The sequence below is a fragment of the Thermobia domestica genome, chromosome 16 (assembly GCF_964235325.1).
Source record: "Thermobia domestica chromosome 16, izTheDome1.hap1.1, whole genome shotgun sequence".
NCBI classification, from domain to species: Eukaryota; Metazoa; Arthropoda; class Insecta; order Zygentoma; family Lepismatidae; genus Thermobia; species Thermobia domestica.
The window spans coordinates 183,304,193-183,316,566 of record NC_137469.1 but is presented as its reverse complement, the minus strand read 5'-3'; the positions used below and the strand labels follow the sequence as shown (position 1 = coordinate 183,316,566).

At 37.4% G+C, this 12,374-nt stretch overlaps 1 protein-coding gene across 2 annotated transcripts in view; it reads left to right on the top strand.

The window, feature by feature from the left end:
• The window catches only part of LOC145673540 (putative ATP-dependent RNA helicase DDX60), a 140,423-nt gene that overhangs the window by 18,769 nt on the left and 109,280 nt on the right, over positions 1-12,374 (top strand). For both annotated transcript variants that reach the window (XM_081743342.1, XM_081743343.1), the window contains exon 2: positions 7,612-7,760. In XM_081743342.1, coding sequence (XP_081599468.1) covers positions 7,628-7,760 — 133 coding nt within the window. In that variant the 5' untranslated portion in view covers positions 7,612-7,627. The remainder of the gene's footprint in view (positions 1-7,611; positions 7,761-12,374) is intronic.

Below are 12,374 nucleotides of genomic sequence, written 5' to 3'. Positions count from 1 at the left end.
TATTTGTTCGAAAACTTTTACTGGTGCACAAATTATGGCTATAGGCCTATAATGTTCTATTTTACTCTTATCCCCATTTTTAAAAATTGGTGATACTTTAGTAATTATCCAGATTTCAGGAAAGTTTGGGTTCTAAGTATTAAATTGAAAAGTATAGACCGTGGTTCTAGTAGTATTTCCGAGCATGCTTTTATCACATATGGAGGAATACCATCTGGTCCACATGCTTTTTTATGTTTTAACTTCTTAATAGCTTTCCTATACTCTTCATTCGACACTTTATCAATTTCTAAACAGTTGCTTACCTCCATACGTAATGAGCAAGAAGAAAGAAAATTGAAAAAGAAAACATTGGCATAGTATGTTCAGCGAGTTGCATTGGAGTTTAGGATGCAAAGTAAGTTATGTATTTCGAGAGGTGTGGAATTGGAATTGGAGTGCGGCATCTAGATTTGATTAATCTTCGATAGGTACTTGACGAAGATGACGCCAGTCCTTTGTGTACCCATAGATTGTGTAAACATGTTAACCACGAAAATAGACTAAGGAGTTGTTAATAATATTGTGGGCTACTATTAAAGTTAATCACTGTACAATGGCCGGTATTGGGGTTACAAATAAGAGATTGTAGTTACAATTCATGGCTCATTGGATGCACAAGTTGTAAATGTGTGAACTATAAATTAGTTGCCTATATTTAAGAATCAAAGGTGTTTATCTGGTTTTTCAGCGCTGATCTAACACTAGCATATCACAACTTTCTAGGCAAAACACCTCACTAAACCTATGAAGTGCAGGCATTTTTTGGTAGACTTATGGCTTTTTCCCTCGTGACATGGGCTTCACTTTTTCACCAGGTCGGCCCTTCACCCAACGAATTATTAACACTAGAACTTCGAGTTAATCTTGTATTGTGTCCAAACTGCAACAAAGGGTGCCCATTGAGAAAGAAAGAGTTCTCGACAACGATTCTGTGGTAGTCAGTCAGAATAACTCTTCTCTTTCTATGCTCACAGATATAGATTTTAATTTTTGATCAGACCTACTTTTCTTTTGGCTTCAGTTGCAGTTTTCTTGGAAATACGCCATCGAAAGAATTAGTTTGTGGAGCATGAGAACGATTTCCCTATTGGAAATATTTGTCATTTTTCTCTATTGGATTTTCTGTTAAGCAACGCTACCCATTGTTTTATTTTCTGAAGGATATGAGAATACTCAAGATTGCCCGTGAGATTAGCCATTTTTTATTACTACAAATTCGGATTCTGTAATCAATAGTCGGGGCTTTTATTATGAACCGTACAAGCTCAGGGTCAGGGTGTCTCAAAATGAAAGTTTTAGGGAGTGATTGCCTGAGCAAAGTGGCGCATCTCTGTTAAATTATCACTTTACAGCATCTATAATTTTGCTGTATGTCTGTAACAGCCAGTTACAGTGTACATGTTTATTAAATGTACTGTTTCCCAATAGAAATCGGTCTTGAAGCAGACCTTATAACATTGTTTGCGTTGTGCTGTATCATTCGGTGGATTAACTGAGGCCCCAGGTTGAATTCGTGAGATTCAATTTATTGCCATACACAAATAGTGCTTGTAGCAACATTTAAACTGTCCCTGAACAGCTGTTAATGGAAATAATGCGCTAGACGTCAAATTAATCCTTTTTGCGAAGATGCTTGAATAGCATGTTATTCTGTATAATATGCTTCTTACAACTAATGTACAATTTCCTGGCATCCTCCATTGAGGCGTGCAGGAGCATTGTTTGACATGGGCGACGACCATCAATCATTCGAAACTTAGCAAAACTTCTATCTAATCCATCAAGAAGTGTCCGTAAGTTCAAGGTAATGATAATAGAGGAATGGACTACAGCAAAAGATTAAGGAGCCTCCTTTTAGGTGTGCACACACGCATCAATCGTAGGAAAGAGTAAATGCTCTACCACCCCCGTTTGTTCTATACAAGTGATCGTGATTCCATTACTATTAGAGCGCGATCCGAGGGCCCAAGGGGCTGGGCTCAGAAGAGGCGTACTGGAAGGATGTTTTTGTAAACAAAACAAGCGAGCTAAGAAATTAGTTATTGAATGAGATCGATGATAACCACTTTCTTTAACGTTACCATCAAATTTTATGTATTGATGGGCTAGCGGAGTTGTATCTACTCACAGAAGAAGAGCAGCAAAATGAACACTTACTAATAATCAAATAATGAATAGTTTGAAAGGTAGCTACAATGAGCTACAATTAACATAATACAAAACTAATACCTTTCTATAAGAACTCGATTGAAGAGAACGTGGGTCCCATTCTTAAAGAGACGCGTAACTATAACAGAAGTGACGCTATACAGTAGAACAACATGGTTACTACTTTGTAACTTGATGACACAAAATAAAATAAATACATTTATTTTAATCCAAGACGAGGGCTGAGTCCTAGAGCGTTCACTTGTGGTGCGTGGGTTTTCTCGGGGTTGTCCCGTTTTCTTTCACTGTCTTCATTCCAACATTGCTTTCATTTTTCATCAGCACCGTCTCCTTTAGCCTACCCGGCATAATCGTGGGACGTAAAACTTAAAGATTTAATTTCTTAATCCAAGAGGGCGAATCCCACCGGTGTACGCTTGGTGTCCAGTTGATATTAGAACAAGATTAAGGGCGTCACGATTTTTGGGTCTTGTTCACATGAAACAACACAATATAATACTAAAGATGGTTTTAAGCGTGTGCACTTCCAAGGTAAATCCAGGTAATCAGGCGAAGGTTGATATATTCCACACGCCGAGCGGATCGTGTCGATTTCCCTAATGATGGGAACGTGATCATGCAAGGCCGCGGTGGCTCAGTGGTAAAGTTCGATTCCCGGCGGGAGCTCATGTGGTTCGGATTCCACGTTAATCAGTAGGTCCACGTCTCATATAGCCTCGCTGCTGAAAGGGACGCTAAACTAAAATCAACTCAAGCTCAGTGGTAAAGCTTTCACCTGTGGTGCATGGGGTCTTTGATTCAATTCCTGCTAGCACAAAGCGAGGTTTGGGGTGGACAAACACCGTGTGCGTGGGTTTTCTCAGGGTTCACCCGTTTCCTCCCACTTTGTACATTCCATCATTTCATTTATTTCTTATCATCACCCTCTTCTTTAGCCTAGCCGCCATAATCGTGGAACGTAAAACTTAAAGATTTCATGATCATGCGATATATCAAATCCTCTTTTAACGAGAAATCAAATGGTGCAATTCATTTTACGGTAACTATAACGGTGATATTTCTTGAGCGATTTTGGAGTGTTTCTTGTGTTACAATGTACTATGCCACGCGATCATTTCGAAAAGCTCCGCAGAGTCCAAAACCTACCCTAAAATCGCTCGAGAAGTGCACCATTCTTAATAGTCATCGTAAAATGAACTGCACCATTTGATTTCTCGTCGTAAGAAGGTATTATTTGATAGCGCATGATCATGTTGCCATCATTTGAAATGACAATATTGAATATAATATGCATGTTTGGCTGGTTTAAACCAAGGTTGTTTAAATCAGCTGGTTTTTTCGAAAAAAAAAAAAAAACGAAAAATGCTTTAAATCGTGTGAACTTAATGGTGACGTTTCCACATATCAAACCATTCGCATTACGTTTATCTATTTTTAACTCTTAATCAAGGGGTCCCGTGTTCAATTCTCGGTTGAACCACAACCCATCTTTCAAGTGTAAACCAAGTACGATTCGAGGTGTCCCTCTAAGCGAAAGTCTTCTCCGTGATAACCTTGGTATTTCATAAGTACAGGGTGCGGCACGTAAAACCGGCCCGTCGTAATATTCTGGTATATTGTGTTTTTGGCAACACTACCTTCCTACCAAGAGATGGCGTGTCGAGGTTGGGTCGACTTACGTGACCTGCAGCAGTCACGTGCAGCCGCAGCCAGTGAAACTTGTCGAAATCAGTTGAGAAAAAGGCCTCGTTGTGTTAAGCCGGGTGAGTGTCAGTGTGTGATAATGCCGTATTCGATACCTGAGCGTGTTGCCATTGTTGAAGGGTTCATTCTCACTGGATCTTTTGTGAAAACAAAGAATTTGTTTCGGGAGAAATTTCCAGGACGTTCTGTGCCAGCAAAAAGCACCATTCAGGAATTGATTGAAAAATGGCGGCGTACAGGATCGGTTCAAAATGCTCCCAGGAACAGACGACCATCTGTCTGCACACCTGAATTAAAGATGCAGGTGGGGGAGATAATGACAAGAAGTCCTCGAAAGTCAACCAGGAGATTGAGTCAACAGGTTCATGCGAGTGAGAGAAGTTGCAGACATGTTTTAAGGGGACTGAAGTTAAAACCGTACCGGATAAGTGTTGTGCAAGAACTGAAGGAGCCTGACCTGCAGAAGAGGGTGCATTTCTGTTCATGGCTGTTGAGCAATGTTGCCAGTGGTTTCTTGGATCCACTAATGCTCATCATGAGTGACGAGGCGTGGTTCCACCTGTCTGGGTACGTAAATTCCCAAAACAACCGGTATTGGTCGACAGAAAATCCACACGCAATCCACCAGGTACCCTTGCATGATGAGAAGATTGGTGTTTGGTGTGCCATTTCCGCCACACGCGTTATTGGGCCCATATTCTTTGAGACGACAGTGAACAGTGACGTGTATATGGGAATCCTGGAGGAGTTTTATACACACTTGACCGAAGAGGAGCGTCAGTTATGTTACTTTCAGCAGGACGGTGCAACATGCCACACATCAGCTGCATCATTGTCCCTTGTGCATGAGATGTTTACACCAGAGAGGACAATCAGCAAAGGCTTGTGGCCTCCTCGGTCACCAGACTTGTCCACGTGTGACTTACTTATGGGGACTGTTAAAGGAAAGAGTATACGAAACAAATCCACACACAATTGAAGAACTCAAGACCAGGATCCAGGATGTCACCAATAGTATTACAACACAAGAACTGACAAGGGTATATATGAATCTCCTCAATCGTGCTCACATGTGTGTTGAAGTGGGCGGAGGGCACTTTCAGCACCTGCTGTGAAGGTGAGTAGTCATATTCAATACATTACATTTCATTTATGTGTTGTAGTTAATCATATTCAATACATTGCATTTCATTTTATGTGTTCACTTTACGGGCCGGTTTTACGTGCCGCACCCTGTATGTTAAGCCTAAACATACGAAATGAAACCAAATTATATATTTCTACTTGAATGAATGCCTGTTCTTTTTATAAAGAAGCCAAGGTTGCTTAGTTATATTGATAGAAATTGGCAAAATTTATCAACTGCCTACGTACCTTCCAACATCAGCTTGGATTTGACTTGGTTTTAATTTTATTGAATGATATCTACATACCAAATTTGTAATTTGATACCTCAGTTTTAGCGTAGTGATTATGATACGTTGACCTTAAAATTTTACATACAGAAACATTTAAAGTAATAACAGGATTTTCCCAACGGCTAAGGCGGAAGTTTCCCGATTTATATATAATTCTGTATGATGTTTTTACTTGTGTAACTGTTTATCTTTTTGTCCTGAAATGACTCTTGACAATTATATTAACAAGTAGGCCTATGTAAAGATCAGTACAACGTATTTTTTATCAGGAGTCCTTCGTGAGTGAGTCGGCAATCGCATTTGTGACCAATTAGTCCCGGTTTCGTGTCCAAATGGTTCTCTTGGATGTAAGTCGAAAAGCGGTTTGGATTCCGCTTTAAGCTTATGAGACTCCTTCCAGCATAACCTTGTTGTTGCATAATAACACTAAGGCGAAACAAACTAATTTCTGTCCATATTTAATATAAATATATAGAGTAAATTATTTAAACCAAAAAAAAAAAAAAAGGTTTAAACAAAAAAAACTTTTTTTGTTTTTTTCAGTAAAAACCATGTTTTTTTTTTTGCCAAACCCTGATAATATGTATAATATAGCTGCACTGTAGTTGTGCAGAAAAGAGAATAGCCTTAAATAAATACTGGAATTATCAATTTTTCTCATTTAGTGTTAAACATTATTTAAAATTTTCTAATACATCAGGCTGTCTAAAAAGTATTGAGCCTTTGGAGATCAAAATAGAGAATACATTTATTGTTATTGGAAAATAACATTATCGAGCCACATACCGTATTACTATTTTATTTGATGACCTGCCTTTCTTCCATCACTGGCAGACTCTGAGGCTTCTGGTCAAAAAATTGAGACACTTGGTTTTCACAGGCCTTTTTCGAAACTGACTTAACATCATTCAAGGAGTTCTGCAGAGACCGAAACAAATGATGGTCAGGTCCGGGCTATACGGTGGATGCATTAAAACTATCCAGCCAAGTTGTCTTAAATTAATACAGGTCGTTTAAATGTGTATGCGGTCTGGCATTGTCAGCGTGGTATACGCTGCCCTTTCTGTTGACCAACTCTGGCCGTTTGTTTTAAATTACTAGGTATATTCACGCCAACTTTCGACAATATAGATTCGAGTGTATCGTTCTGTCCATCGGCAACTCCTCGTAGTGCACGATGACCCTCGAATCCCACCAAACGCACAACATAACCTTTGTGGACGTCAATGTGGGCTTCACCACAGACTGTGGACCACAGTCTTTCTCTCATATTGTTGTAGGTTATCTACTTTTCATCACTTGTGATCAACCTTCAGAAGTAGCTCGATTTCGTTATGTTTCATTAGATATTCGCGAATAGAAATTTGATCAAGTAAATGTTTTTGAGTTTGATCATGTAGTACCCAAACGCTGATTTTTCTTTTATAGCCAGCTTTCTCTAAATGGTTTAACACTGTTTGTTGATGGATGCTCAATTCATTGGTCACTGGTTATATGCCGGCATTGCTCGACTTTTGCCAAAATATCATTTACTTCTGGTGTGATCGATCATCCACTGCGAGGAGCATCTAGGACATCGAAATTTCCAGAAAACCATCTTTTGGCTATTCTTTTGATAATGTATCTTGCTCATAAATAGCACAAATTTCTTCACTGGTTTGCGCAGCGCCTGTACTGGTTTCCGCCGTTAACTCTATAGTCTGTGGAACCCTGAGTCTCAATGCTGCGTTCCCAAAGGTTCTCCATTGATGTCTATCCATAGCCAACTGAATCCAGTTTCTATTTTGTATTCCTAGCATTTGGACCTTTGTCGGAGTGAAATTGTAAAATGTAGCGAATTTTTGCAGAAAGTTCAGTCATCTTTACAGCGCGTTATCTGACTTTTACTTCAAAGAATTCCAACACTTTTTGCACATTACTAACTTCATTTCACAGCTTGTCAAACGACATCTGACCTGACTCGCTGCGACTGAGATTTGGGCCACTATTTCCGTCTCCTGTACACGTCCTGATATTTAAATCCAAAATATGTTCAAATTGCTGGATTCATTATTATTTGTGTAAGTACTCAGATATATGTATGAGTTGTTCACAGACAATTTATGTTAACTTACTGCCTATTTTTTACCCGTCGTGCTGTTTAGTGAGTTAATCGTAACATTATAGGTAAAAAATGTCTCACATCAATCACTGTAAATTTGATAGAGGTTGACAACATAATCATCTAGTTCCTAGTACCTAGGAAGATAAGATTTGTAATATATATGTTCTATTTTAGGAACTATGTTGTCAAAATGAACTCTTTTGAAGGAGATAAATCGAATCTAAACAGTTGCACTGGCAAGCTGATTGAAGGCGATTTCGATGGCTTTAAGCAGCAGTTCACACATAAGAAAGATGATGTCAAAATCGATGAAGACAGTTCTGGTAAGATTTTCGTTTTTCTTTTACTGAGAATTATGATAAAGAGGGTTTTGATACGTGGACGTACTATTAGTAAAATGTAATTGTAAAGCTCGTCTCGTTAATAGAATAGCCGTAAAATACACGAAATCTAGACCACATAAATCACATTGAAATACCTTCCTAGATCAAAACCCTTTGTTTAGAATCAGTATCATGAATGACAACGAACAAGTTTTACGCATTTGCTGCATTCTTGTGAACAGTATTTTCTACGATAAATGACTAAATGCAAAAAGTGTTTTAGTTTTTTGGTATATATTCAACTGGTTTTCCACATTCTTGTGTGTGAATGAGACCAAATGGAGACTGTTTTCAGTGAATAAAGTAAGTGGAGATATTAATCATACGTTTTGCTTTATACTTTGCACATTGGTTTTTATGATGTCACATCTTATCTCATTATCTCTTTCAGGATATGTGACAAGGTAAGGACTACTGAGGAAATGTTGATATGTTATAATAGTAAGAGAGAGAAGGGATTCTTTTCATTATTTAACATGTAGCGTAAGCGTCTTTAATTAAATATTTGTGAACGATACTGACACATCATTATGTTACCTAATAACTAACAGTACAGTGGAGTCTCGATTAACCGAGGTTCCATGTTATCCGAACTTAATTCAAACACACACATATTTAAAAACTAATCCAGTTGCAACTATAATCAGTCTGCAGGGTTTTGTTTCAACAAAAAAGCAAAATGAAGCAAAGTAAAAATAACGACGCCGCCGGACGTTGCCACAATTAAGTGAGCGAGCTTTAATCGTTTCACGTCTTGAATTGCAGTTTCATAAGGCACTGTTCTACGTCGAACAGCAAGATAACATGGCATCGGCTGATATTATGATGTTGCTACGTCTGTGCAATATAGCGGCCAAGAACGAGACAGCTTAATAAAGCAGAAGACTGGGAAAGACTTTTTGTTTCTTATGTGTATGCTAAACAGTACCTTATTTGTGTTGTGTTTTGTATTCTTTTACTTGTTTACGTATCAATATCAAACTGCATTTTATATACTATATTATGGCTAATTCCTTCTGTACTATACTATATATCAATAAAAATAATAAATATAGTAATAATAAATAATCAATGAACAACAATAATAAACACTGTACAATATTTTCTATGTTTCCATCTGTATTAACCGACTTTTTGCCTATCTGAGTTATCTCCGTTCGACATTAGCTCGGATAATCGAGACTGTAGTGTACAGTACTAATATTGGAAAGCTGCAATGCTCGTTTTGAATAGAGTCTATTGTTATTTGTGAACTTCACCCCACGCTCAGATCACTGTTTAGGCAATACACGTGAGAAGAAAGGTGGGAAGCTGATTGCAATGATATGGAAGAGAAAGAGCAAATGGAGAAACCTGTCAAAACTTAATGAAAAGCAGGAGCGTATCATTTACAAATGTTAAGATATTTCCTTACTATTTTTATTACGTTCTATATTGTTCTTTATTTCAGGTTTTCTTCCCCTTTTTCTAGGAACTTTCTGTAAATGTTTGTAAGATCTGTTATGATACTTTTCGCATACGAAAGCTGTAGCATCTGCTGAAACATGATTCGAGGGAGAGACCTTGATCTTTTTCTCGGCATTGCCGTACGGAGCACGGAATTCTGTATTTTATAATAAGTGAATATTTTGTACGATAGTCACTACTAGTAAAAGTCATCCTAGATAGAGTCGAATGAGTTTCATGTATCTGAAGATCTATCTTAATTTACGAAAAGTCGTTTCATCACTTTGGAGAATACGGGTCAATCGTTCGCATATCTTTTCAGTCTGCCATGCAGCTTTCCAAGCGTTTGCCGCACAATTGACATTGTGGTGTTCATGAAGTTTTCTCTGAGAGAAATTTGATGGAAAATGGCTGTTAAACTTTTATAGATTGTGCCAATCCAGAAGTGGAACCAGTTCCTAGTACCCGCTCTTTCTTTATGACATTTAGCTTCAACAGTGCCATATACGGAAGTAAACCTTAAATTTTTGCGTGCTTAGTCGAAGGTAATATTCCGTAAACCTTGAACTTGTGTCATTTCGTGGTTTGCGAAGACAAAATCTTGAATTGTGGGAGGCACAACTATCATCAATAAATGCTTTTTTTTTTTTTTTTTGTCCTAAGTGTACATATTATTTATTCTGCTTAATTATTATTTAACTTCGTTGTGGAATACGCTATAAGGAAAATCAAAGATAGCAATCAGGGCCTACAGTTGAACGGTATTCACCAGGTTATGGCATATGCTGATGATGTAAATTTAATAGGGGATGATAGGAGAACAATAGAAAGAAATGTAGAGATCTTATTAAACGCTTGCAGGTACATGGGTTTAGAAGTAAATGCAGAGAAAACTAAACACATGGAAGTGCGTCGGGACCGGTATACAGCAAATTACGGATGCGTTAAAATATTAAATAATACTTTTGATAAAGTGGATAGTTTCAAATATCTAGGATCAGTATTAACAGAGAAAAATCATATTCACGGAGAAATTAAATGTCGACTAAAAGCAGGGAATTCGTGTTACTATTCGGTTCAAAATCTCTTGTCGTCGCGAATTCTGTCGAGGAATTTGAAGCTTAAAATATACAAAACGATTATCATGCCTGTTGTTTTGTATGGCTGCGAAACATGGTCACTTACTCTGAGGGAAGAACATAGACTGAAAGTATTTGAGAACAAGGTCGTGAGACGAATATTCGGACCCAATAGGAACGGGAATGGGGAATGGCGGAAACTTCATAACGAGGAACTACATAATTTATATGGTTTACCCAACATTGTTAGAGCCGTCAAGTCTAGGAGGCTTAGGTGGGCGGGTCATGTAGCTAGAATGGAAGAAAGTAGAAACGCTTTCAAAGTCTTGACTGGAAGACCAATCGGAAAACGCTTTTGCGAACGCGGTATTGAACCTCCGGGTTCCATAGGCCATAGAGTTAGTTAGTTAGTTAAGTGTACATATACTGAAAGTTATGTAGGCGCATGAGAGGATGATTCAAGTTAACAAGAAATCGGTTGTGTACCAATACATCCTTCCGTGAGAAAACTAAGTATTCTTTAGAGATATCGGAACAATAAGCTAGTTCCATCTTCAATGGTAAAGTAATAAGGATAAAAATGGGTGAGAGAAATATGATATGGGAAAGGAATACATACCACCAAATAAATATAACGTAAGAGACGGGTAGTTATAAACAATGAGCAGAGCCCAGTGGACGAAAGAAAAAACGAATTCAGTTTGGAAGGAGCACGGTATCTATGCTACGTCACTGTTGCAAGATCCAAAATACACATCAAATGAAGGTAGCCAGATTTTATCAATGTTGCCAGAATCCAGATTTAAATCCGATTTATATTTATGAATAAACAATGATTCTTTAGTCTGTCGTTGTTCTTTGTTTCTCCTAAACCTATCAAATCAACCTGTTTTATGTATGTTGTTTTAAGTGAAGTACTGATAATCCCGACATCCTCTCTTCTTCTGACTTTTTTGATAGTCTAATGTGTTCTTTAATTCGAGTGTTGATATTGCGTTTCGTTAGATCTATATCTGAAGAGTCAGATTCGTACTGAGCAACTTTCAAATCTTGTGAGATGCTTTCTTAAACTTTTCGGGGGATACTTTAATTCAGATCCTCCCGTAGAATTGTTTGTTAATCTTACAGATATTGACATACCTAAGAAACTTTTATCAAATTTTTAGAATAGGCTTAAAATTCAGTTACCTTCCGTTTTCCATTCCACTAGAGGAGATTATCTGTTCTGTTGTAAAAATTGTTGACTTTGCACCCGATATTAATTCCGCGCAGTATATTAGAAATAAATGTTTAACGAATAACAACACATTCTTATATTTACAGAAAACAGGTCTGTATTCAAAATCAGATTATATACAAAGGCTTAGTACACAATTTAGAAAATTTTCTTAACAAACATGAAATTTGGTGTTGTAAAGGTTGACAAATGAAATCAATATGTAATTATGTCGAAACAGAGGTACGCTTCCGGCATAAAATAATAATAATAATAATAATAATAATAATAATAATAATAATAATAATAATAATAATAATAATAATAAAAAAACTGAGAAATGCAATTTTGTTTTACTTCCGCGCAATCTATTCCCACAGGTCATGGAAACTTTACTGTTGATAATTGATTCTTCTCCACTGTTGACAGACTGAAAAAGATAAAAATATATTTACCTTGCTTCCCCATTATTTATATCCTTCCACAAGTGCACAAGCTCGATATTTCTTTTCGTCGGCTCAACTATGTCAGGTTTCAACTATCCAGCGTACTTACTATCTAAATGGCTATGCAAAAGGCTTAATGATTACCACAGTTGTCATCACTTGTAAATTCTAATGCCATTTTACTTGCATCCATACACGTTATATGTATCCGTCCATACCGTTGAACTTAATAGCACACGATCTTGGTTACTACAAAGTGGTGCATCTGGCTATGAAACTCATTTTGTATTACAACTGCTTGAAGTCTGTTTAACAACCAGTATATTGCAATTTGAAAATCATAACTTTTCCCAGAATGATGGTCTAG